This window comes from Bison bison, unplaced genomic scaffold (genome assembly GCF_000754665.1).
Source record: "Bison bison bison isolate TAMUID 2011002044 unplaced genomic scaffold, Bison_UMD1.0 scf7180017864146, whole genome shotgun sequence".
In the NCBI taxonomy this organism is placed as follows: Eukaryota; Metazoa; Chordata; class Mammalia; order Artiodactyla; family Bovidae; genus Bison; species Bison bison.
The window spans coordinates 856,827-878,730 of NW_011494718.1; the positions used below are offsets into that span (position 1 = coordinate 856,827).

Consider the following 21,904-nt stretch of genomic DNA (forward strand, 5'->3'; position numbering starts at 1 on the left):
TTTTATTAAAACACACCAAATTATGCCATGCCTACTTTATTATATTTAAACAACATCATGTCTCTATTTTCACACCCTTGATAGATTTCGCTACTTGGAATCAAGAAAGTACATGTTCAAAAAAACTGATAAATGTTGAATTTAATGGTAAAATGTTAATACCACTGTAAGGTGCAATCGATTTTCATTATAGTTAGACAAATTCTTACTTTCTACCACTGTGAAATGATTATTTATTTGGCAATTAAAACCAACTGTGACATACAATTTCATCAATAATCATTGGGGTGCTAAGATATAAAATCTCTCTCTCTTTAGTTGCTAATTCATCTCCGACTCTTGCAACTCCATGGACTGTAGCCTGCTAGGCTCCTCTGTCCATGAGATTTTCCAGGCAACAATACTGTAGTGGGTTATGTTTCCTTCTCCAAAGATATAAAATACCATAAAAATATTTATGTTTATGTTGTTTCTTCATTCTCAGTTCAGTTCAGTTGCGCAGTCATGTCCGACTCTTTGTGACCCCATGGACCGCAGCACAAAAGGCTTTCCTGTCCATCACCAACTCCAAGAGCTTGCTCAAAATCATGTCCATCGAGTCGGTGATGCCATCCAACCTTCTAATCCTCTGTTGTCCCCTTCACCTCCTGCCTTCAATCTTTCCAAGCATCAGTTCAGTCAGTTCAGTTCAGTCAGCAGCACCCAGGCCTCCCTGTCTATCACCAACTCCCGGAGCTTGCTCAAACTCATGTCCATCAAGTTGGTGATGCCATCCAATCTTATCCTCTATTGTCACCTCCCCCTACTGCCTTCAGTCTTTCCCAGCATTAAAGTCTTTCCAAAGAGACAGTTCTTCTCATCCGGTGGCCAAACTGGGAATTTCAGCTTCAGCATCAGTCTTTCAAATGAATATTCAGGATTGGTTTCCTTTAGGATTGACTGGTATGATCTCCTTGCAGTCCAAGGGACTTTCAAGAGTCTTATCTAACACCACAGTTCAAAAGCATCAATTATTTGGCACTCAGCTTTATTTATAGTCCAACTATCACCATAGCTTTGACTAGACAGACCTTTGTCAGCAAAATGTCTCAGCTTTTTAATATGCTGTCTAGGTTAGTCATAGATCCAAGGGCTTTTCACTTCATGGCTGCAGTCACCATCTGCAGTGATTTTGGAGCCCCAGAAAATAACGTATGTCACTGTTTCCATTGTTTCCTCTTCTATTTGCCATGAAGTGATAGGACTAGATGCCATGATTTTAGTTTTCTGAATGTTGAGTTTTCAACCTACTTTCTCTCTCTCATCTTTCACTTTCATCAAGAGGCTCTTTAGTGCTTCTTCGTTTTCTGCCATAAGGGTGGTGTCATCTGCATATCTGAGGTTACTGATATTTCTCCTGGCAATCTTGATTCTAGGTTGTGATTCATCCAGTCCAGCATTTCACATGATGTACTCTGCATAGAAGTTAAATAAACAGGGTGACAATTTACAGCCTTGACATACCCCTTCCCAATTTGGAACCAGTCTGTTGTTTCATGTCCAGTTCTAATTGTTGCTTCTTAACCTGAATACACATTTCTCAGGAGGTAGGTAAGGTGGTCTGGCATTCCCATCACTTTAAGAATTCTCCACAATTTGTTGTGATCCACACAGTCAAAGGCTTTGGTGTAGTCGATAAAGCAGAAGTAGATGTTTTTCTGGAACTCTCTTGCTTTTTCAATGATCCAGCAGATGTTAGCAATTTGATTTCTGGTTCCTCTGCCTTTTCTAAATCCATCTTGAACATCTGGAAGTTCATGGTTCACATACTGTTGAAGCCTGGCTTGGAAAATATTGAGCATTACTTGGCTAGCATGTGATATGTGTGAAATTGTGTGGTAGTTTGAACATTTTTGGCATTGCCTTTCTTTGGGATTGAAATGAAAACTGACCTTTTCCAGTCCTGTGACCACTGCTGGGTTTTCCAAATTTACTGCCATATTGAGTGCAGCACTTTCACAGCATCATCTTTTAGGATTTGAAAGCTCAACTGGAATTCCATCACCTCCACTAGCTTTGTTAGTAGTGATGTTTCATGAGGCCCACTTGACTTTGCATTTTAGGATGTCTGGCTCTAGGTGAGTGATCACACCATCATGATTGTCTGGGTCATGAAGATCTTTTTTGTACAGTTCTTCTGGGTATTCTTGCCACCTTTTCTTAATATCTTCTGCTTTAGGTCCATACCTTTTCTGTCCTTTGTTGTGCCCATCTTGTAAAGAAACATTTCTTTGGTATCTCTAATTATCTTGAAGAAATCTCTAGTCTTTCCCATTCTATTGTTTTCCTCCATTTCTTTCAATTGATCAGTGAGGAAGGCTTTCTTATTTCTCCTTGCTCTTCTTTGGAATTCTGCATTCAAATGGGTATATCTTTCCTTTTCTCCTTTGCCTTTAGCTTCTTTTTTCTCAGCTGTTTATAAGGCCTCCTCATGTAAGTAGTAAGGTTTTCCCTACTTTCTTCAATTTAATTACAAGACCAGGAGATGACTCTGGCTCAGATTATGAACTCCTTATTGCAAAATTCAGACTTAAATTGAAGAAAGTATGGGAAACCACTACACCATTCAAGTATGACCTTAATCAAATCCCAGGATCAGGGTCTTTTTTAATGAGTGAGTCCTTCCAATGAATATTCAGGACTGACTGGTTTGATCTCCTTGCAGTCCAAGGGACTCTCAAGAGTCTTCTCCAACACCACAGTTCAAAAGCATCATTTCTTTGGCTCTCAGCTTTCTTTATGGTCCAACTCTCACATTCATAATGACTACTAGAAAAACCATAGCTTTGACTAGACGGACCTTTGACAGCTAGTTAATGTCTGTTTTTTAATATGCTGTCAGGGTTTGTCATACCTTTTCTTCCAAGGAGCAAATGTCTTTCAATTTCATGGCTGCAATCACCATCTGCAGTGATTTTGGATGCCAAGAAAATAAAGTCTCTCACTGTTTCCATCTTCATTATAGGAAGAAATAAATTAGTTGAGGATTGCTTGAAACAGTTTGTACTTACCTTTCTGTTAAATAGTGTGCCAAGAAAGAAGTATATGCTTTCTGACGCAAAAATTGTAGTACTTTTGCAAATAGGAATTCAAGACTCATTATTTTTTTCATATGCTTAAGAGTCTTCCTATAGTCAGATTTTGTATTGTCACAAAAACATTCTGGTTATGCAGTTACAAACTATATTTTTATATTAGAAGTATTTCAAACATTCATAATTTTTTACTTTTAGCCAAAGTCCATTTTGATTTCTAGCGTAAAAAATGCATTCACTATACACCCTAAGCATCTTAGATATTATTAGCAGAATAGAGTTAGAATGAGTTTTTCAATGTAAAAAGTATTGTTCAAGTGAATTTTACCTCATCAGATATATACATTTCTTATGTCATTTTTCCTCTACTTTTTGGTGTAATCAACTGAAAAAATGTTAATTATCTGAAAAGTAAAGTCTTTTTATAAAGCAGTAAGAAAACTGTCTTTCCTTAAGTTATCCTTGAATTATCTTGAAAAGTAGCATTTCAAAGCAAAGTACAAAATAAAAGGTCATGTACAAGATCTTCTAACTTAACAGGTCTTTGAATATATGTTCTTGAATTTAGAGAAGCATAGTGACATCTGTCTTTGATTATAGTTATATGGAGAAATTTTAATTCTAAAGCTGTATTTAAAACATTTCAAGTACACAATGATATTATATTCCTGGAATATGGCTCATGGTGGTTATTTTAACATAATTATAGATGTCTGAAATAAATTATTAAAACACAGTCATAACAAAATCATAGTTGTCATGTTTATCTAAGAAAATTCAGAATAAAATGTTTAAATAAAGATTTCTCATCTCACAATTGTTCAGTTAACTTTATAGAAGTTTGGTTTAATTGCTGAAATGTATAGTTTATTTATTGGCATTGGGCTTCTAAATTGTTAGACATTAAGTTGGGAAAATGGATTTTTTTTTTAGGTTTTATTAAATAAAAAATATTGGATACTAATATAGGAAGAAAAAAAAGAATTTGCTATTAATCTGTTTGCACAGTAGATCTGGGTTCCTAGCCATATGAAATTATAATCCTTTTTAATTTGTGTATTCTTTTTTTCCATTTTGCAGATTGTTTTAAATTTTACTACAATGGACCTATACAAAAGTAGTTTGTGCTGGTATGATTATATTGAAGTAAGAGATGGGTACTGGAGGAAGTCACCTCTCCTTGGTAAGAGATTTTTTTTTCTTATTTTGCTTTTTATGTGTCTATATATATAGTCTGTCCTATCCAGAGACAGTTCTTTCAAGAGTCATCTTAGGGTTTAAGGTACATGAGACCAATATTTTAATTTTTATTATACTTTTTTCAATCATAGCAAAAATACTTACAGATAGACAACAGATTAATTTAAACCAGCTTCAACTATGAGATGGTGCTTGGATCTGAACATGATGATTTAGAATAGCTTATAGTGGATACTCATCACATATTCTATATTTTTAATTTTAAAATCAGAGTTTTAATGGGTAAACCAGATAAATTGTGTGTTTGTGTGTATATGTGTATATGTTTTGTTTTTCTTTCTTTGCTAAGGCAGTAGAGCATGAGGTGTTAGGTACACATTCAACTGCTGGCTTTCTGCACCAAAAATGTTGGTTCTTACTGTAGACATCACAGTTTTGCCTCTCAGGTTTTTGTGGCTTAGAAGGTGTGTATGTAGTTTGTGTCATAAATTGTAGCTCAAATTTGGTGCACATCAAAGTATCCTACCAACCTTTAACCACAGACCACACATTAACTTACATGAGGCACTTTCTGTTGCCCTCTGTTTCAGCTAAAGGTGAGAGCTGCTGTGAGCATGTGAGTATCTACTCTATTGATTTTTTTTTTTTTTTGAAATTGTAACTTTCTCTTCTATTTTTAGAAGTAGCTTTGCTCAGTTGTTTTTGAGTGCCTACAGATCTTTTCTTCTTAACATCTAAAACCTGCTGAATTAACATATTTGTATTAAAAGTGATAGCAGCCTTAGTAAATCCAATACATCTGTAGAAATGCTTAAAAATAAGGAAACATAAAGATTTGAACTAATTCGATGACAGGTTGAGGAAAACCTTGTCTTGAACATTTAGCTTCTTAGCCTTGTAGTAGTTGTTGTTCTTCAGTTAAAAAGTCCTCTCTGACTCTGTGATCCCACTGCCAGGCTCCTCTGTCCATGGGATTTCCAGGGCAAGAATACTGGAGCGGGTTGCCATTTCCTTCTGCAAGAGACCATCCCCATCCAGGGATCAAACTCATGTCACCTGCACGGGCAACAGTGGATTCTTTATCACACGGCCACCTGGGAAACCCCAGTTTCTTAGCCTAGATGAAGCTGTTTATAATATATTGATATGTACGTGTGATCCTAATAAAACATTTCATTAAATTCATATTTAAAAATCAAATCTAAAGCTGAAATACCGAGAACACTTTTTTACAGCAACATCAGCATTACATACTGCAGGGTATAATAGCCTAATACACTGGTTCAGTCTGACCACAGTGTTCATATGGAAAGCTTTCCCCACTATTTCCTCTGACACCTCACTCCTCAGAGTGTAGCCACCACACTGGCAGACCAGAGTACTTGGGTGTTAGAAATGTAGAAATGCAGGTTCCACTCCACACCTTCTGAAACAGACTGCATTTTAACAGCTGCTGCTGCTAAGTCACTTCAGTTGTGTCTGACTCTGTGTGACCCCATAGACGGCAGCCCACCAGGCTCCTTCGTCCCTGGGATTCTCCAGGCAAGAACACTGGAGTGGGTTGCCATTTCCTTCTCCAATGCATGAAAGTAAAAAGTGAAAGTGAAGTCGCTCAGTCGTGTCTGACCCTCAGCGACCCCATGGACTGCAGCCTACCAGGCTCCTCTGTCCATGGGATTTTCCAGGCAGAGGTACTGGAGTGGGGTGCCATTGCCTTCTCTGGCATTTTAACAGACACCCTGGCAATTCATATGAGCTACAGTTTTTTCTTTTAGTCAGGTTTCTGTCTTCCAGTTTCCTTTTATTCAGAATTGAAATAAAATTGAAGTACAGTTGATTTGCAGTATTGTATTAGTTTCAGCTGTATAGCAAAGTGATTCATATGTATATATATATACACACACTAAGTTGCTTGACTGACTCTTTGTGACCCCATGGACTGCAGCCCACCAGGCTCCTCTGTCCATTGGTTTCTCCAATGGCAAGAATACTGGAGTGGGTTGCCATTTCCTCCTCCAGCGGATCTTCCCAACCCAGGGATCAAACCCGCATCTCCTGCAGTTCTGTATTGGAGGCAGACTCTTTACCACTGAGCCACCAGGGAAGCCCATATACATATATGCATGCTCACTCATTCAGTTGTGTTCAACTCTTTGAGCCCCCATGGACTGTAGCTTGTCAGGCTCCTCTGTCACTGGCATTTTCTGGAGCAGGTTGCCATTTCCTATTCCAGGGGATCTTCCCAACCAAGGGTTCAAACCTGCATCTCTTACATCTCCTGCATTGGTAGGCAGATTCTTTACCACTAGCACCACCTGCGAAGCCCATATCTGGCTATCTGTCTACACACACATATATTATTTTTACAGATTATGTTCCATTATGGGTTGTTGCAAAATATTGAATATAGTTTCCTGTGCTATACAGTAAATCTTTGTTGTTTATCTATTTTATGTTATAATAGTGTGTATCTGTTAGCCTCATGGGCTTCCCCAGCGGCTCAGTGGAAAAGAATCTGCCTTCAATGCAGGAGACACAGGTTCGATCCCTGGATGGGAAAGATACTCTGGAGGAGGGCATGGCAACCCACTCTAGTATTCTCGCCTGGAGAATTTCCATGGTCAGAGGAGCCTGGCAGGCTACAGTCCATAAGGTCACAAGGAATCGGACACAACTGAAGCAATTTAGCATGCATCCACATCTGTTAATCTCATACTCCTAATTTATCCTTCTCCCCCTCCCTTTCCTACACATTGCAGTATAAGAGACATTACTCTCTTTTACATGGCCCTAAGTTTTTAATACATGCCCCTAACACCATTTAGGAAGACATTTTTTTTTCTTTTTTGCCTGCTAGCTGTTAGTATAAATGTGTTTTGACTTTTTTATATACTAAAACTATATATGAAATCATTAACAAGGATACACAAAAATGAATGACAATATATTATTATTTGTAGAATTATTTCATGTGTATTATCATATTTAACTTTTTACCATTAATATGAAACCTTTGAGCACAATAGCAAACATACAGTAAGCAATGAATATTTGTAGAGGGTTGAGGGAGGGAAGAAGGAATGACAGTTATTATTATATTCATTCAGTATTATACTTGCCTTTGGGTACACAATCAGAAAAATATCAGAACTCATACTCAAGTCTTCTAATACTGTTTGCCATTCTGCCTACTACACTACGTGTTATAGCTTTATAGATGGGATGGAATGTATGTAGTAATTAAAATCCTTAGGCAGCCTGGAGGTTTCTGTGACAAATGGCCACTGAACTTGGCTAAACAAAGAACTACACTTGAGCTGTCACTTCCCAACTAATGACCAGACTGACAGTTAAAGTATTTTTTCAGGATCACTTGAGGTCTTTTCTCTTCTCTGTGGAATAATATTCCCTACCCTCATGTATCATGTACAAATAGATGTTTTGAGCTACCTGTTTCCTAATTCCACAGATAGTGGTAGTGGTATCAATCATTTAATCTAAGGGCGATACGTTCCGATATTCTATAAATAAATAAGAAGAAATAATTTTACTTATACACCTTTATTAAGTAAATATTAAGGATTCATAGCTATGGCTCTAGTTACTAGGCATGGTGATAGGAACCAAATCTGGTTTTATGTATGTAATTTGTAGGTAGTATGAAAACCAGTTAGAAAATAAAGTCATACTTAGAAGTCTGTCTTTATTCTTTTATTTCTTTTAGGTAGATTCTGTGGAGACAAATTGCCTGAAGTTCTTACCTCTACCGAAAGCAGAATGTGGATTGAGTTTCGCAGCAGCAGCAATTGGGTGGGAAAGGGCTTTGCAGCAGTCTATGAAGGCAAGTAACTTTGTGCTTAGAGATGGCTTTTCCTTAGACCTCTTAACAGAAATGTACTTTCAATTTCATTTGAATAGTATTGTAATTTTATTTTAATTATGAAACTTTCTAAACTGCATCATGATGTCCATGGGATGATTTTAATAAAACTACTCATTAAGTTTAAATGCAAAAGTAACCTGTTTTCTGGTACCAGTAATGTGGTAATATATAAATGTTCTCATCAGGGATATGTGGGGAAAAAATAACTCATTAGAGATGTGTGGAAAACAACAATAACATCAAATGGCACAGGATTCTTAAACTTTGATTGTTTTTTCATAATAATATTAAATATTATGAAGAAATTTCCACTTCTCTTTGTACTGAGTTTGTGTGTATTTTATGCCTATACTGCAGAAATGTCCTGTTAAAGGAAACTGCATAGAAAATAATTGTGCACAGTTCTGGAGATTGCTTTGTCTAAACGAGAGAGTCAGAACTCAAGAAGAATTTACCAGATGCTTTGTTCTATAAGGTCTCTAAAAGAGTAAACTGGCATTGTGCTTCTTCTTGTCAGACCATGGGTGGAGATGACCCTTTTTGCTCCTGCCTCTGACAGCACAGAAATTTAGGCAGTTTACAAGAGAGACAGTCTGTGCTTCTCTTAGACTTTTAAGAGAACAGGAGCATTTGTTTCAGAGATTAGCTGTGTGGTCATGAAGGGTTTGGCTTGGGTGGAGCCACAGATGTTGCGCAAGAGGCCTGCTCACAGCAGGGGCCCAGGGAGTGCTGTGGGGCTTCTCTCCTGATGAGCTCTTCCACTGACTGAGGTCAAAAAACCGAAAGAAGCCATTCAGGGAATCACAGAGCAAACTCACATAGAATAAAGTTTGAAATCTCAAAAAGTTTTTAAAGTCTAACAGAGAGGCTTGTTTTTGTAAAGGTGTGAATTAACAGTGGTTAAAAAGTCTTATTTTCCTTTGCTGACTGTTATCTAATATTTATAGCTAAGTGGCTAGTTTTGTTTTGTTTTGTTTTGTTTTTAATCAATGAAATACTTGGTTGATAAAAGTATTGGTGACAGCCAACCTTGATTTTTATAAGCTGGTCTTTATATGTTCAGCTACAGGCACTGAACTAAAATGCTATCTTAGAAGAAAATGGAAATGAAATGGCATGTCTAGGTTTATTTATTTATTTTTTTGCTTTTCTCAGCTATCTGTGGAGGTGAGATACATAAAAATGAAGGACAGATTCAGTCTCCTAATTATCCTGATGACTACAGGCCAATGAAGGAATGTGTGTGGAAAATAGCAGTGTCAGAAGACTGCTACGTCGGCCTGATCTTTCAGGCCTTTGAGGTAAAGTCCTTCAGGCAGCCTTTGTGGGGCACATCCTCCGTAAATGACAGTGCATTTAAGGAAGCAAGAACTATGGAATCGGTGAAGAAGCGAAAGATTGCCTATAAAATGCAACATCAAGAGCAAGAGAGCTTTTTTTTTTCCTTTGTTCCTCTCATTGCAGACATTTTCAAGAAGATTAAAGTGAGCTTACATTATCTGTGCTTTTGAATTAAAATGTTTGAAGTACTGACAATACTTTCTTTTGAAAAATGGCCAGGCTTGTTTCACAAGAATGCTTGAAGAGTCCATTAAAAAAAAAAAAAAAAAAAACTCTTATTTCTCCTCTAAACTAGGAGGCTAAAGGTAGCTCATCTTTTTTTGTTGTCTTTAGGGGGAAAATCCATTTTACACCTTTTTTATTATTATGCAGAAAATTGTTTATATCAAAAAAAGGGATTTAAATATTCTTAGGAGATTTTTACTGCATCAAAAATATTTATTGGGGAAGAAACCAGCACCAAAATTGCATTATTAGATGAGGACAGAATAAACCAAAGGCCAATCAGAATCCTGGAGCAAAATCCACATCCAAACTACTATGCTAGCTAATGAGTCATTTTTGTGTGACGGGGAGAACCGAGTAAGAGGTGAGAAGCCAAGAGACATGAGAATTTGTTCGGAACTCCTGAATATGCTTAAATTATAGAATCAGGCTAGAAATTGAGAGCCCAAAGCAGAGTAGGTAGGAGTGATGAGGTGTTGGCAGTAGGTCCAGGAAGAGATCAAGATGCCATTATCGGAGATTATTTCTTACTGATTAGAGGTACTACTGGAGAAGGCAATGGCACCCCACTCCAGTACTCTTGCCTGGAAAATCCCATGGATGGAGGAGCCTGGTGGGCTGCAGTCCATGGGGTCACTGTAAGTCAGATAGGACTGAGCGACTTCACTTTCACTTTTCACTTTCATGCATTGGAGAAGGAAATGGCAACCCACTCCAGTGTTCTTGCCTGGAGAATCCCAGGGACAGGGGAGCCTGGTGGGCTGCCGTTTATGGGGTCACACAGAGTCGGACACAACTGAAGCGACTTAGCAGCAGCAGAGGTACTGCTTACTGTCCGAGTGATCAGAAGTCTCCCAAGAATCCCACTTACTGTCAAGATGTACTTGCCACTGAATTGGTGATGTAAGGTGTCTCAGTCCCCAAAGCAGGAACCCCAGGGGAATACAGGGGTCACTTGAAAGCCCAGAAATGTTGTTCCCTCACCTGTAATCTCTGTAACATATATTTTGGTTCTTCTCTACCCCTTTGCTTGTACCTTTAATTTTCATTTCTTTTTAATCATGAAAAAAAATTATCTTTTCTCCTATGATCAAGATGTTTATGCCTCTGACCACTTTGCATTTTTGGAAGCCTTGGTTCTGAGATTATTTGATTCACATTTAAATTTTAAATTTTTATTGGATTGAAGACATTATTGAAATAGCCATTTTATTGTTAAGAGTACTAAAATTGTTTACGATTCACCCACGTTTTAGACCAAAATAACTGGTTCGCTGAAAAATTATCTAATGACCACATTACATGTATTTTGTGCTATTGAAAACATTGAGAAGAACTGTCTTCCAACAATACTCCAGTGTTTTATAAAATTCTATTACAGAAGTGATGTTAGCAAACGCATTCATTTGAGGCAACTAAAACTGAGATGCAGAAATTGCTGGCTTAGCTGGTTTGCAGTTTTTTGGTTGTTTCTTTTTTTGTTTTGATATATCAATATAGTAAGAGTGGCATTCTTCAAGAATAGGATAATGTAAGGACAAATAGGAAATATTTATACCTCAGGCACTTAGAACCATGCTTGACACAGGGTAGTCATTTAATATACACTTCTTGATTAAGTGGATGAATAAGTTGTTACTACGCTTTGAAACTGAAGTAAGATCATGTCATATAATAGTTCGATTGATAGTATATTTTATTTATTATCTCCAGTTCCCTGTCCTTTCTTCATTTTGCTTTATTTCCTTATGTTTTTCCTCCTTTATTTATACACTGGACATATTTGATTGTCTAGTAGGTCTCTTATCTTTGACTAACACTAACACCATCTTTGATTGTTTAGTCTTACTCACACTAACCCAATCATCTTCCTATTTCAGTATTTAATGTTTCTGCATGTCACTCTTTTGCTATTGTCATTTAGTCACCAAGTCATGTTTAACTCTTTTGCAACCCCATGGACTCCTCTGTCCCTGGGACTTCCTAGACAAGAATACTGGAGTGGATTGCCGTTTCCTTCTCCAGGGGATCTTTCTCACCCAGGGATTGACCCCACATTTCCTTGATTGCAGGTAGATACTTTACCACTGAGCCACTGAGGACTCCCCATGTCACTATTTCCTCAAGGAATATTTCTAATTCCACTCTTTCTCTTAAACCCCAAGGCCAGTTCATCAACATATTCCATCTGCTTTGTATTCAAGATATCCTATACATATGATCACTTTACATTTACTTTCTTGCCACCACTGCTCTGATCACTGCCGCTTGCTTCATAACTTGGTGAGTTCTTCACATCTCTACTTTTGCCTTACATATCCTGACACCCACACAACAGCCAGGATGATGCTCTCACACCATGAGTTATATCAAGCACTACTCTGCTTAAAGTTTCATCAAACACTACTGTCCATATGCCTCATGGAGAAAATCTTTGTGTTAGATTTTAAGGCACGTGTTATAGCACTGCTGGTCCTGAGTTCAGGGTTAATGAATTGGAATATCTGCGAAGGTAACTTTAAACAGAAACACAAAGCAAGGCTAAATGTTGATTTGTTTACAAAAATTTTGTGACCAGAACCTCTCAAGAACATAACCCTGTGTTTCCCCAGGAGCTACGATTCAATATTCGCTAACTCAGTGTTTTTAGTGAATTAGTTGAACTCAACTATGGTGAATACTGAGAATTGGCTGTATATGTTTTTAATTTGGTCTAATGGTCATTAGATGGTTTGTTTCAGTTAGTCAGTTATCTGTTTAAATCAATTTATTTTGTTTACATATTATATTTTCAATATACTGTTTATACATTTTATATTGAAAATGTATAATTTAAAAATGGTCTTTACTGTTTCTCAGTGTTTCATGTCTTTTTCTGACAAAACCATTTTTATTTACTGATATCAGTCTTTGATGTTTTTCAAACACTTTCTATTTTTATAACTTTTTTATTCCCTGTGTTACTCTCTCCCCTTTCAGATAAAAGGGCCCTTAAGATAAGCTAGTTCTACTGAAATCTACTATAAAGAACTTTCTCACTGTTTATTATTTATGCCTTTCTGTGAATTTATGTCATGAATATTCACCTTTACTAATGCTACTTAGATTTTAATTGTAATACAAAAGAAATCTGAACAAGTGCTTTTGTTAATGAATTTCAGGTATATTTGAGCAGGAAAGGACGCTATATGGGTGGTAATAAGAGTCCTAATATATCTATAATCATACCTTTTGGGACAATTTTCTTCTCTAGTAGTTACTAATACATTGATCCTAAGACCAGTACTGAAATGAATTTGTACATGAATGTAAATAGTGTCTAAAATCATTTTGAAGAACATGTCTTCTTTTCAACAGTAGTGTTGGTAAAGCAGGCTCGGTACTACTGTTTCACTTGAGCACTTTCAATATGCAGAAATACATAAGAGAAAAAGTTGGGGAGGCTATAAATACAACTTCAAAGAAATGTCACTAAAGCAGAAAGTGAATGAAACAAATCCAGAGCTTACTTATGTTTAATTAAAATCCCTACATACATTTATTTATGTGGGATGACACTTGAGGCACTTGTCAGTTTTTCTATACATTCTGATTTGGTTATACCTTGCTTCTGAAAACCATAGTGTGGAATAGTTTTCCTCATCTTTACTAGCAACTTTCTAAACCACATACAAAAGTTTTTTGTTTTTTGTTTGTTGTTTTTCAATTGTGGCACAGTTGACCTTGAACAACACAGGTCTGAACTACAGTTATCGACTTATATGCAATTTGTGTTTGATTAGAGATCACAATATATAAAGTCAAAAAACTAGGGTATAAATGGCTAATATCTCCAAACTGCTTCAGCCTCTTTCCCTTCAATGTGTCATTTATTAGTTCCTTTATTTTTGAGGCAGAGATTGCCGTTCCAGTTTTTCAACTGCACTAGGCTGACACCCCTAACTCCTACACTGTGCAAGGGTCAACTGTATTTTATAAATTACTCAGTTAAAAGTAATCCTTTAATTCTTTAAATATTTTATATTAGTTTAAATTAAGTAGGTTCATCTTTGTGAGTGAACTAGGAAGCCAAGACAAGGAGATCTTAATTAGTTAACATTTTTATGCTTGCCCTGCACTATTTCTTTGGATATTTGGCTAATAATACACTAATGTATTGGTGAAAGTGAAAGTCTTTTAGTCATGTCTGACTCTTTGCAACCCTATGGCCTAGACAGTCCCTGGCATTCTCCAGGCCAGAATACTGGAGTAGATAATAGCCTTCCCTAACCATTGTTTTGGTTAATAACTATAAAAGAGAATTAAGTACCTCTCCATAATTTTATTGAATACTTTAGGCTATCAGTCTATTCTGAAAGATTAGATTAAATAAACCTGCCCAAGGTCACACAAATCTCAATTAGTAGCACTGAGATTAACAGTGCAATTCCATAGCCTGCCACTCAGGCACCCATTTTGTCTTGCTAGCAAAATGAAGCATATATATTCTCTCATAGCATTAAATTCTTTCCCTTCATAGCTATTGTCATTTGTACATTTGTATTATTTAATCAGTAAATGCCAATCAGTCAGGGACATGTCTGTTTGTTTATCACTGTTTATATACTATCAAGTGTATATTTATTATCTGGCCATTATAGATTTTCAATGACTCTTTACTAAATTTATGAGTGAGTTAAAAAATATTGTGTCATGAAGAAAAAAACTCAAATGGCAGCATTGAAAAACCTGAATCATATGAAATTAAACCTAACCACACCTTATGGTTTTGATTTCCACATATTTAATCATGTTTGTTTTTTCTCCACTCTAGTGTCAAAATTGTCTACTTAAAATATGCACAGTGTGAGAGTTGTGAGTTAGTTTTATTGGGGGCAAAATTAGGACTGCAGACTCTGAGAGAGACTGCTCCAAAGAGGCAAGGGGGAAAGGTCAGCGTAGATGTTATTTTGGTGAAGGGAGAATGCATGCAATGAAGCACACAATTTTCCAAAAGGTTTCTTCTAGTCTCATGAAGCTTTTGCTAGTCAGGAGCAATAGTCATCACCATGAAGGATTTTAGTGCTTTTCTAGATATGGGGAGATACCAGAATTGGGCTTGTAAAATCAGTTCCTGAAAACATCTATTTGAAGACCTGTCTTTGCTAGTTCTCCACCATCCTACCCCCACCTCAAGTACAGAGTAACTTGTTTCTACTCTCCACCCTGAACTCCTTTCAGGGAGTATTGAAAATAAGAAGCTGCAGAAGCATATGATTTAATCCTTGTAGAGGTAGATGGCAAGTGCCAATAGCAAGTGACAATTTTTAGTTGGCAATATTCATTAAGTACTAATAGTAATAATAAGGGATTCTCTGATGGTTCAGGTGGTAAAGAATCTGCCTGCAATGCAGGGGACCCAGGTTCAATCCTTCAGTGTTGGTCAGGAAGATACCCTGGAGATGTACTAATAAAAATAATATTAATTAATAAAATATTAAACATGACAGTACATTTTAAAATAACCATCCTATTAAACATTTTTCCTTTTTATTTAAAATTCCTTTTGTTATAGCTTTATCACGACTTTACTTTATTTTTCACATTATTAAAATTAATTTATTTTTAATAACACATGCTAACCTTGATTGTTTCTGTTAGTCATACTTTTCTTTAACATCTTCCCCTAAAGCAACATTAATGACTTAAAATTGTTCCAAGTGTATAGAATTTTGAGTTATACTAACTATAAAAGTTTAATCATGTATGTAGTTATAGTATTAATTATATTTTGAAATTATGTCCTACCACTCACTGAAGACTTATCACGGTAAAATAGATATAACATATGTACGCACAGTAGTGTTAAGTACATTCACATTGTGTAATCAACCTCTAGAACTCTGTTCATGCTGCAAAACTGCAGCTGTTTACCCAGCAAGCAACAATTCCCCATTCATGCTCCCCCCAGACCAGGGCAATCACTGTTGCTTTATGTCTCTGTGAATTTGACTACTCTAGGTACCTCGTGTAAGTGAAATCATACAGTATTTGAATTTTGTGTGACTTTTTAAATTTCACTAACTGTAATATCCTCAAGGTTCATCTACGCCATAGCACATGAAAGGATTTCCTTTCTTTTTAAGGCTAATATCCCATTGTATGTATAGTCCACAGTTTGCTTTTCCATTCATCCGCTGATGGATATTTGGATTGTGTTCACCCCTTGGCTATTATGGGTAATGCTGCTATTAACATGGATGCACAAATATCTCTCCAAGACCCTGCTTTCAGTTTTCCAAATGTATACCTGAAAGTGGAATTGATGAATCATATGGTAATTTTATTTTAAATTTTTCAAGCAGTATGGGAAAGCTTTCACTAAAACTATTCCCTAGGAAATTTGGACATGTCAGAGGTTTTTACAAATAACTAGATATTGCAGTAGATGTTTTTGGAATGTCAAATTTATTTGGAAATTTGATTATAAAATGAAAGCACAGTGTGTGAATGGCCCTGAAGCCCGGGCCTGATATCTTGCTCCAGGGTTAGCATTCCTTCAGTCTTAGTGCTCCCTGCATCACTGACCACAGAGCTCTGTACTGGCTGGCAGTGTTAGAATGAGAGGCTGGCTACTTTAAATTATACTTAATTGATTTCAGATCTTGCTAAATAAAAGGACTTAGCTTTTCAATGCTTCTTCTCTAACATACCAGTCAAGATATGGACCCTCCACTTAATAATGAAATGTAATATCCATCTCTTGTGCCTAAGCTTTGTACTTGTTTTTCCTTCTTTGTGTACTGGATCTACTTCCAGTACCATTTATACGTCAGTTTCCTAAAAAAATATTCAGAGCTTAATATCACTTTTATTGTTTTATATATATATACATATTAGGTCTGTTTACTTTAAGATAAACTTGCCACACTCCTATACGGTTTGTGCTCTGATTACCTTAGAGTCTGTAATAGGTCCGTATCATCATCACATTTGCTACATGTCTAATTGTACGTAACATTGCATTCAGATTCCAGATCTGTGAACTATGTCCATGCTTCAAAGCAAGAAGAAACTTTTTCTTTTTTTGTCTTTATGAATTATTGACTTTTCTGTTCTTTTCCCCATTATCCCTAATGTAATGTAACATCAAGGAATTTATCCACTTTTTAGATTTGAACATATCTATTTCTATCTATTCTCTATACTGGAGAAGGAAATGGCAACCTGCTCCAGTATTCTTGCCTGGAGAACCCCATGGACAAAGGAGCCTGGAGGGCTGCAGTACACAGGGTCACAAGAGTCAGGACACAATTTAGTGACTAAACTACCACCATCATTCTCTAAAACTGTCACACAAATAACATAAATGAAATAACTCAAACTCTCATTTGTGCTCACCATCATTACTGCTATGCAGATATAGCTAAAGAGATATTAATTCTAATTAACACCAATAGAGCAGATTTATTGTGCTGATATTGCATTAGGATTTATGTAATTAACCTAGAAAAATATGTAAACAGGAATCATGGAGGTCACAGGTGAGCTATCTGGTCAACAACTGTGGCATTGGCTATGTGAGACTATAGTTTTATATTTCTATTGTTTAACCCAAGATACCAACTGCATGATACTTGGTATGTAAGTAACATGTAATTCATAAATAAGTACTGGTAGAATCAATCTTAAAATTGATCATTTTTATACATTTTACCCATGAGATATTTACACTTTGTGTATCATATAAAAATGGACTTTTCTGGTGGCTCAGATGGTAAAGAGTCTGCCTGCAATGTAGGAGACCAGGGTTGGGAAGATCCCCTGGAGAAGTGGCAACCCACTCCAGTACTCTTGCCTGGAAAATTCCATGGATGGAGGAGCCTGGTAGGCTAAAATCCATGGGATCACAAAGAGTCAGACAGGACTGAGCAACTTCACTTCACATCATATAAAATATTTAAAATTTTTGCTAAGTATAACTAGTGAATATGCTGTAAATTTAAAGAGAACTTTTGTGTAACTGTTAAAGGAACAAAGTGAGTGTTATATACAGGGAAATATGCATTATCCTGTTTCTTTGTAATGATTGATGAAGTGTAATTTGTTTTCAATATTGTCTATCTCATTTTCTTCATACTGTATTTAAAAGCCCAAAGCCTTTTAATTAGCCTTCTTTTTTTTTTTTTTTTACTTCTGGTATGACTTCTAATATGAAACAATGTGATTTTTTTCTATTAATTGACCTTCTCTGGCAGGCAGCTTCTTTCCTCACTGTGTGTTCTCACTCCCCTTCCTCTTCTGATATAACCTTTTCTTCCATTTCCAACATGATTCATGAGTTGCAAGCAGTTCATTCTGTGTTGCTCAAGCAGGTAAAGATAGGCTGGCTTGCTGAGACTTTGGTTATTTTCCCTACAGTTTTGTTACTGCTCAGTTTCACTTATTCTTCTATCAAGCTGTATACCTTGAAAGTTTCAGATATTATTTTATATGTCCCCTTAGCCAAAGAATAGCCTTTGGCCATCTGGAAATGTCCTCATATTTATAGAGAATTCTGATTTTGAAGAGAGTGTGTTAAAGACTGAGAGAAGATATGTTCTACCTGGTCAGATAGCCTTGTCACCCCTGGTGACGAATTCACTCCTCGTGCAACTCCTAGCTCTCCCTCACCTTCCTATTTAATAGCTACTGTCGCAGAAGTATGCTTTAAAAGTGAGACATTTTTAACGCTAAATACTTTCCAATTCTTTCCCATAATTCCACATACAAAGAGAGTACATTTTTATGGAAAAATCCGGAATTATGAATCCTAGTGAACTCCTACTGATAGTATAATTTAAAATCACAACTTTCGCTCACCCCACCCCCAATTTTCATGCTTCCTGTCTTCTTTCACTTTGTGTTTTTCTATAGAATATATTACTTTCTAATATTTTATGATTATGATTTACCTTGTTTATTGTTCCTTTGCTCTCTACATGCCAGGATAATTTCCAGGACTGCAAGTCTCTATTACTTTGACAAATGATGCATGCTGAGCAGTGAGAAGTATACTAAGCACACTATGCATACTGAGTGAGAAGAGTGCCCAGCGTAGAACCAGGCAGTGAACATTCAATGAAGAAATGAATGACCCTGATTTGTGATTGGGAAAAGGACAGCAGCAAATGCAGTACTTAGTTCTAACCAAATCTGCTTCAAAATATATTCTGTTTGTCTTCATGCTGCCTAATGTGAAGACTATCATTGCTAATGTACTGACAAATCAGGAAATGACTTCTTCAACCAACTCTGCCACCAGTTTCATGCATACAGATTGTAGTTCATGGAATGAACATGTTCCCTGACATTTGTTTTGTGATAGGAGAATTCCATAAATTAGTGAAATGTATGTTGAATGATGGTTGAAAGATGTGATACTTTTCATGGTTTATTAACTGTAGATGACTATGCTTTCCAGCTTCAAATACTTAATAAGTAGTTGACTCTACTAAGATTTTAGGGTCAGTCATTTTTTTGGGGGGGATTTATATATATATATATATATATGTATTTATTTTAATTAGAGGCTAATCACTTTACAATATTGTATTGGTTTTGCCATACATCAACATGAATCCACCATGGGTGTACACATGTTCCCAATCCTGAACCCCCCTCCCACCTCCCTTCCCATACCATCCCTCTGGGTCATCCCAGTGCACTAGCCCCAAGCATCCTGTATCCTGCATTAAACCTGGACTGGCAATTCATTTGTTATATGATATTATACATGTTTCAATGCCATTCTCCCAAATCATCCCCCCCCCTCTCCCACAGAGTCCAAAAGACTATTCTATACATCTGTGTCTTTTTTGCTGTCTCACATACAGGGTTATCATTACCATCTTTCTAAATTCCATATATATGCATTAGTATACTGTATTGGTGTTTTTCTTTCTGGCTTACTTCACTCTGTATAAAATATAGAAGCAAGAATTTATTTAAAAATTGTCTTATAATTTATAAAACAATTTGCAGATGTTTTTAGTATTTTAGGGCTAAAACAAATGTCACTCCTTTATAAAGGCCAATGCTGCTGCTGCTGGAGGTGCTGCTGTTTAGTCACTAAGTTGTGTCTGACTGTTTGTGACCCCATGGTCTGTAGTCCACCAGGCTCCTCTGTCCATGGTTGTCCCGGGCGAGAATACTGGAGTGGGTTGCCATTTCCTTCTCCTGGGGATCCTCCCTACCTATTAACTGAACCTGCATCTCCTGCTTTGGCAGGCGGATTCTTTAATACTGAGCCACCTGGGGAGCCCCTTATAGGCCAATAGTCTGAGCTAATATTTGCATTTAGTTGTTTAGGAAAGAGATTAAGCTCAACCAGGATGCACAGGTTGCAAGGGAAGATTCGGGGTAAAAGGGCTCATTTAGCAAGCCCTGTGACTCTGAGAGGGCAGCTAGTGCTAGTTGCATAGTGGAGTCATCTCACTCACAGCTATGCTAACTGTGGGTAAAGGATTCATAGACTAAGAAGAATTGTAATCTCATATTATCAGATTTTCCTTCAGAAAGATATGTATAACCTGAAACTATGCAACATATTGATAAAATAATGCTTTTGTTGATCAGCTATGAGCAATTATTATAATTATTGGCTATGTTTCGGAACAAATTATGCATTGCTTATAGGATATCTAGCCCAGATTTCTAATGATAATTTTAAAACTGGAATTTTAAAAATTCTGTTTTCCAAAGAATTACTACTTGTGTTTTTATTCCATTTTAAAAGGCAGTAGCTTCTATGATCCTAACGCATGTGGATGCACTTTTTCATAGATATTTCCTCTGTCTTTACCAGATTAATACACCCTTTATTCATGGACAGTATGATATTACCATGCACAATTCATCAGAAATGCTCTCTTTTGTGTAAATAATTTGTTATATGGCCATGTTAGTACCATGGCACTGAGAATACATAATGCTCTTCTTATAGAAATTGTTTTGTCTGTTAATGAGATAGATCACATATTTTTACTATTACAGATTGAAAGACATGACAATTGTGCCTATGACTACCTAGAAGTTCGAGATGGAACCAATGAAAGTAGTCCTTTGATAGGACGTTTTTGCGGTTATGATAAACCTGAAGACATCAGATCTACCTCCAATACCTTGTGGATGAAGTTTGTTTCTGATGGAACGGTGAACAAGGCAGGGTTTGCTGCCAATTTTTTTAAAGGTAACTTAGAATCATTTAAAATGTAAGCTTCACTTTGTCAACAATAAATATAGTATTATGTAGTAAATGTATTTAGCTTTGAGGCAGGGAAGAAATAGAGTAATGTAATACTGAAGGGTGAAGTATGCAGTCTTCATAAATATATCAATATTTTTATGGTTTCTGATGGAAAAGTTTACTGGTTAAAAAAATAAAGAAAACTAGAATCTGGAGATTTGTAGCACAGGACAGGAAATCCATTAGGATTTTCTATCGTCTGTTTTTTAGGAAACAGTCAAAATAGCAAAATCCAGAAAGGGATATTCAGATAAGAGGAAATATTTGCAATATAATCAGCAAAAAGTTTATAACCAGAAGGGGATTACTAACATATTTCATCAATTTATTTCCAGGTGACAGCACTTTTATGCCATCCCTTAGCGAGTAGCGTTCTACCACATTACAAATAATGTATGGCCTCCTTAGTAGGATATTCTGATCCCTTAAAATGTCTTTTTGACAAAGAATTATTACTAATTATCTTTAATTTTGAATTGTATAATCACATTTTATTTTATTTTCATGTCCTATGCATGATGTATATCTGTAGGATAAAAAGAAAGCTGTTTCAGTGTAAATAATAGTATCAGATTTGCTTCTTGAAAATTCAAAGACATTTAGGTTAACTGTGTTATTGTAGAATAAAATTCTTTTAATAGAGAAAATAAAGGTCCTCTGTGATACCTTTTAAAGAATAAGTGATGAATTCAGTTGTGTATGTCAGAGTATGCAGAATATCTAGACATTTTTCTTATTTGAAGAGCAAATTGATTTCCCCTGGGTATTATTCACCATTTGAATTGAAAGGCAGAGAACCTTGGCACTTAGGGTATATGTATTCAAAGTATTAATTAAAATATTCATTTACATACTTTACATCTTCCCCACATGTTATATTTTATAGTAGAAGAAACATACTATAAGAGTCTCTCA

The 21,904-nt window shown here is 36.2% G+C and overlaps 1 protein-coding gene across 1 annotated transcript in view; it reads left to right on the forward strand.

Annotated features, from left to right (window-relative positions):
• The window catches only part of TLL1 (tolloid-like 1), a 332,306-nt gene that overhangs the window by 255,951 nt on the left and 54,451 nt on the right, over nucleotides 1-21,904 (forward strand). The window contains exons 10-13 of the mRNA XM_010840705.1: nucleotides 4,155-4,257; nucleotides 7,999-8,115; nucleotides 9,313-9,458; nucleotides 20,737-20,932. Coding sequence (XP_010839007.1) covers nucleotides 4,155-4,257; nucleotides 7,999-8,115; nucleotides 9,313-9,458; nucleotides 20,737-20,932 — 562 coding nt within the window. The remainder of the gene's footprint in view (nucleotides 1-4,154; nucleotides 4,258-7,998; nucleotides 8,116-9,312; nucleotides 9,459-20,736; nucleotides 20,933-21,904) is intronic.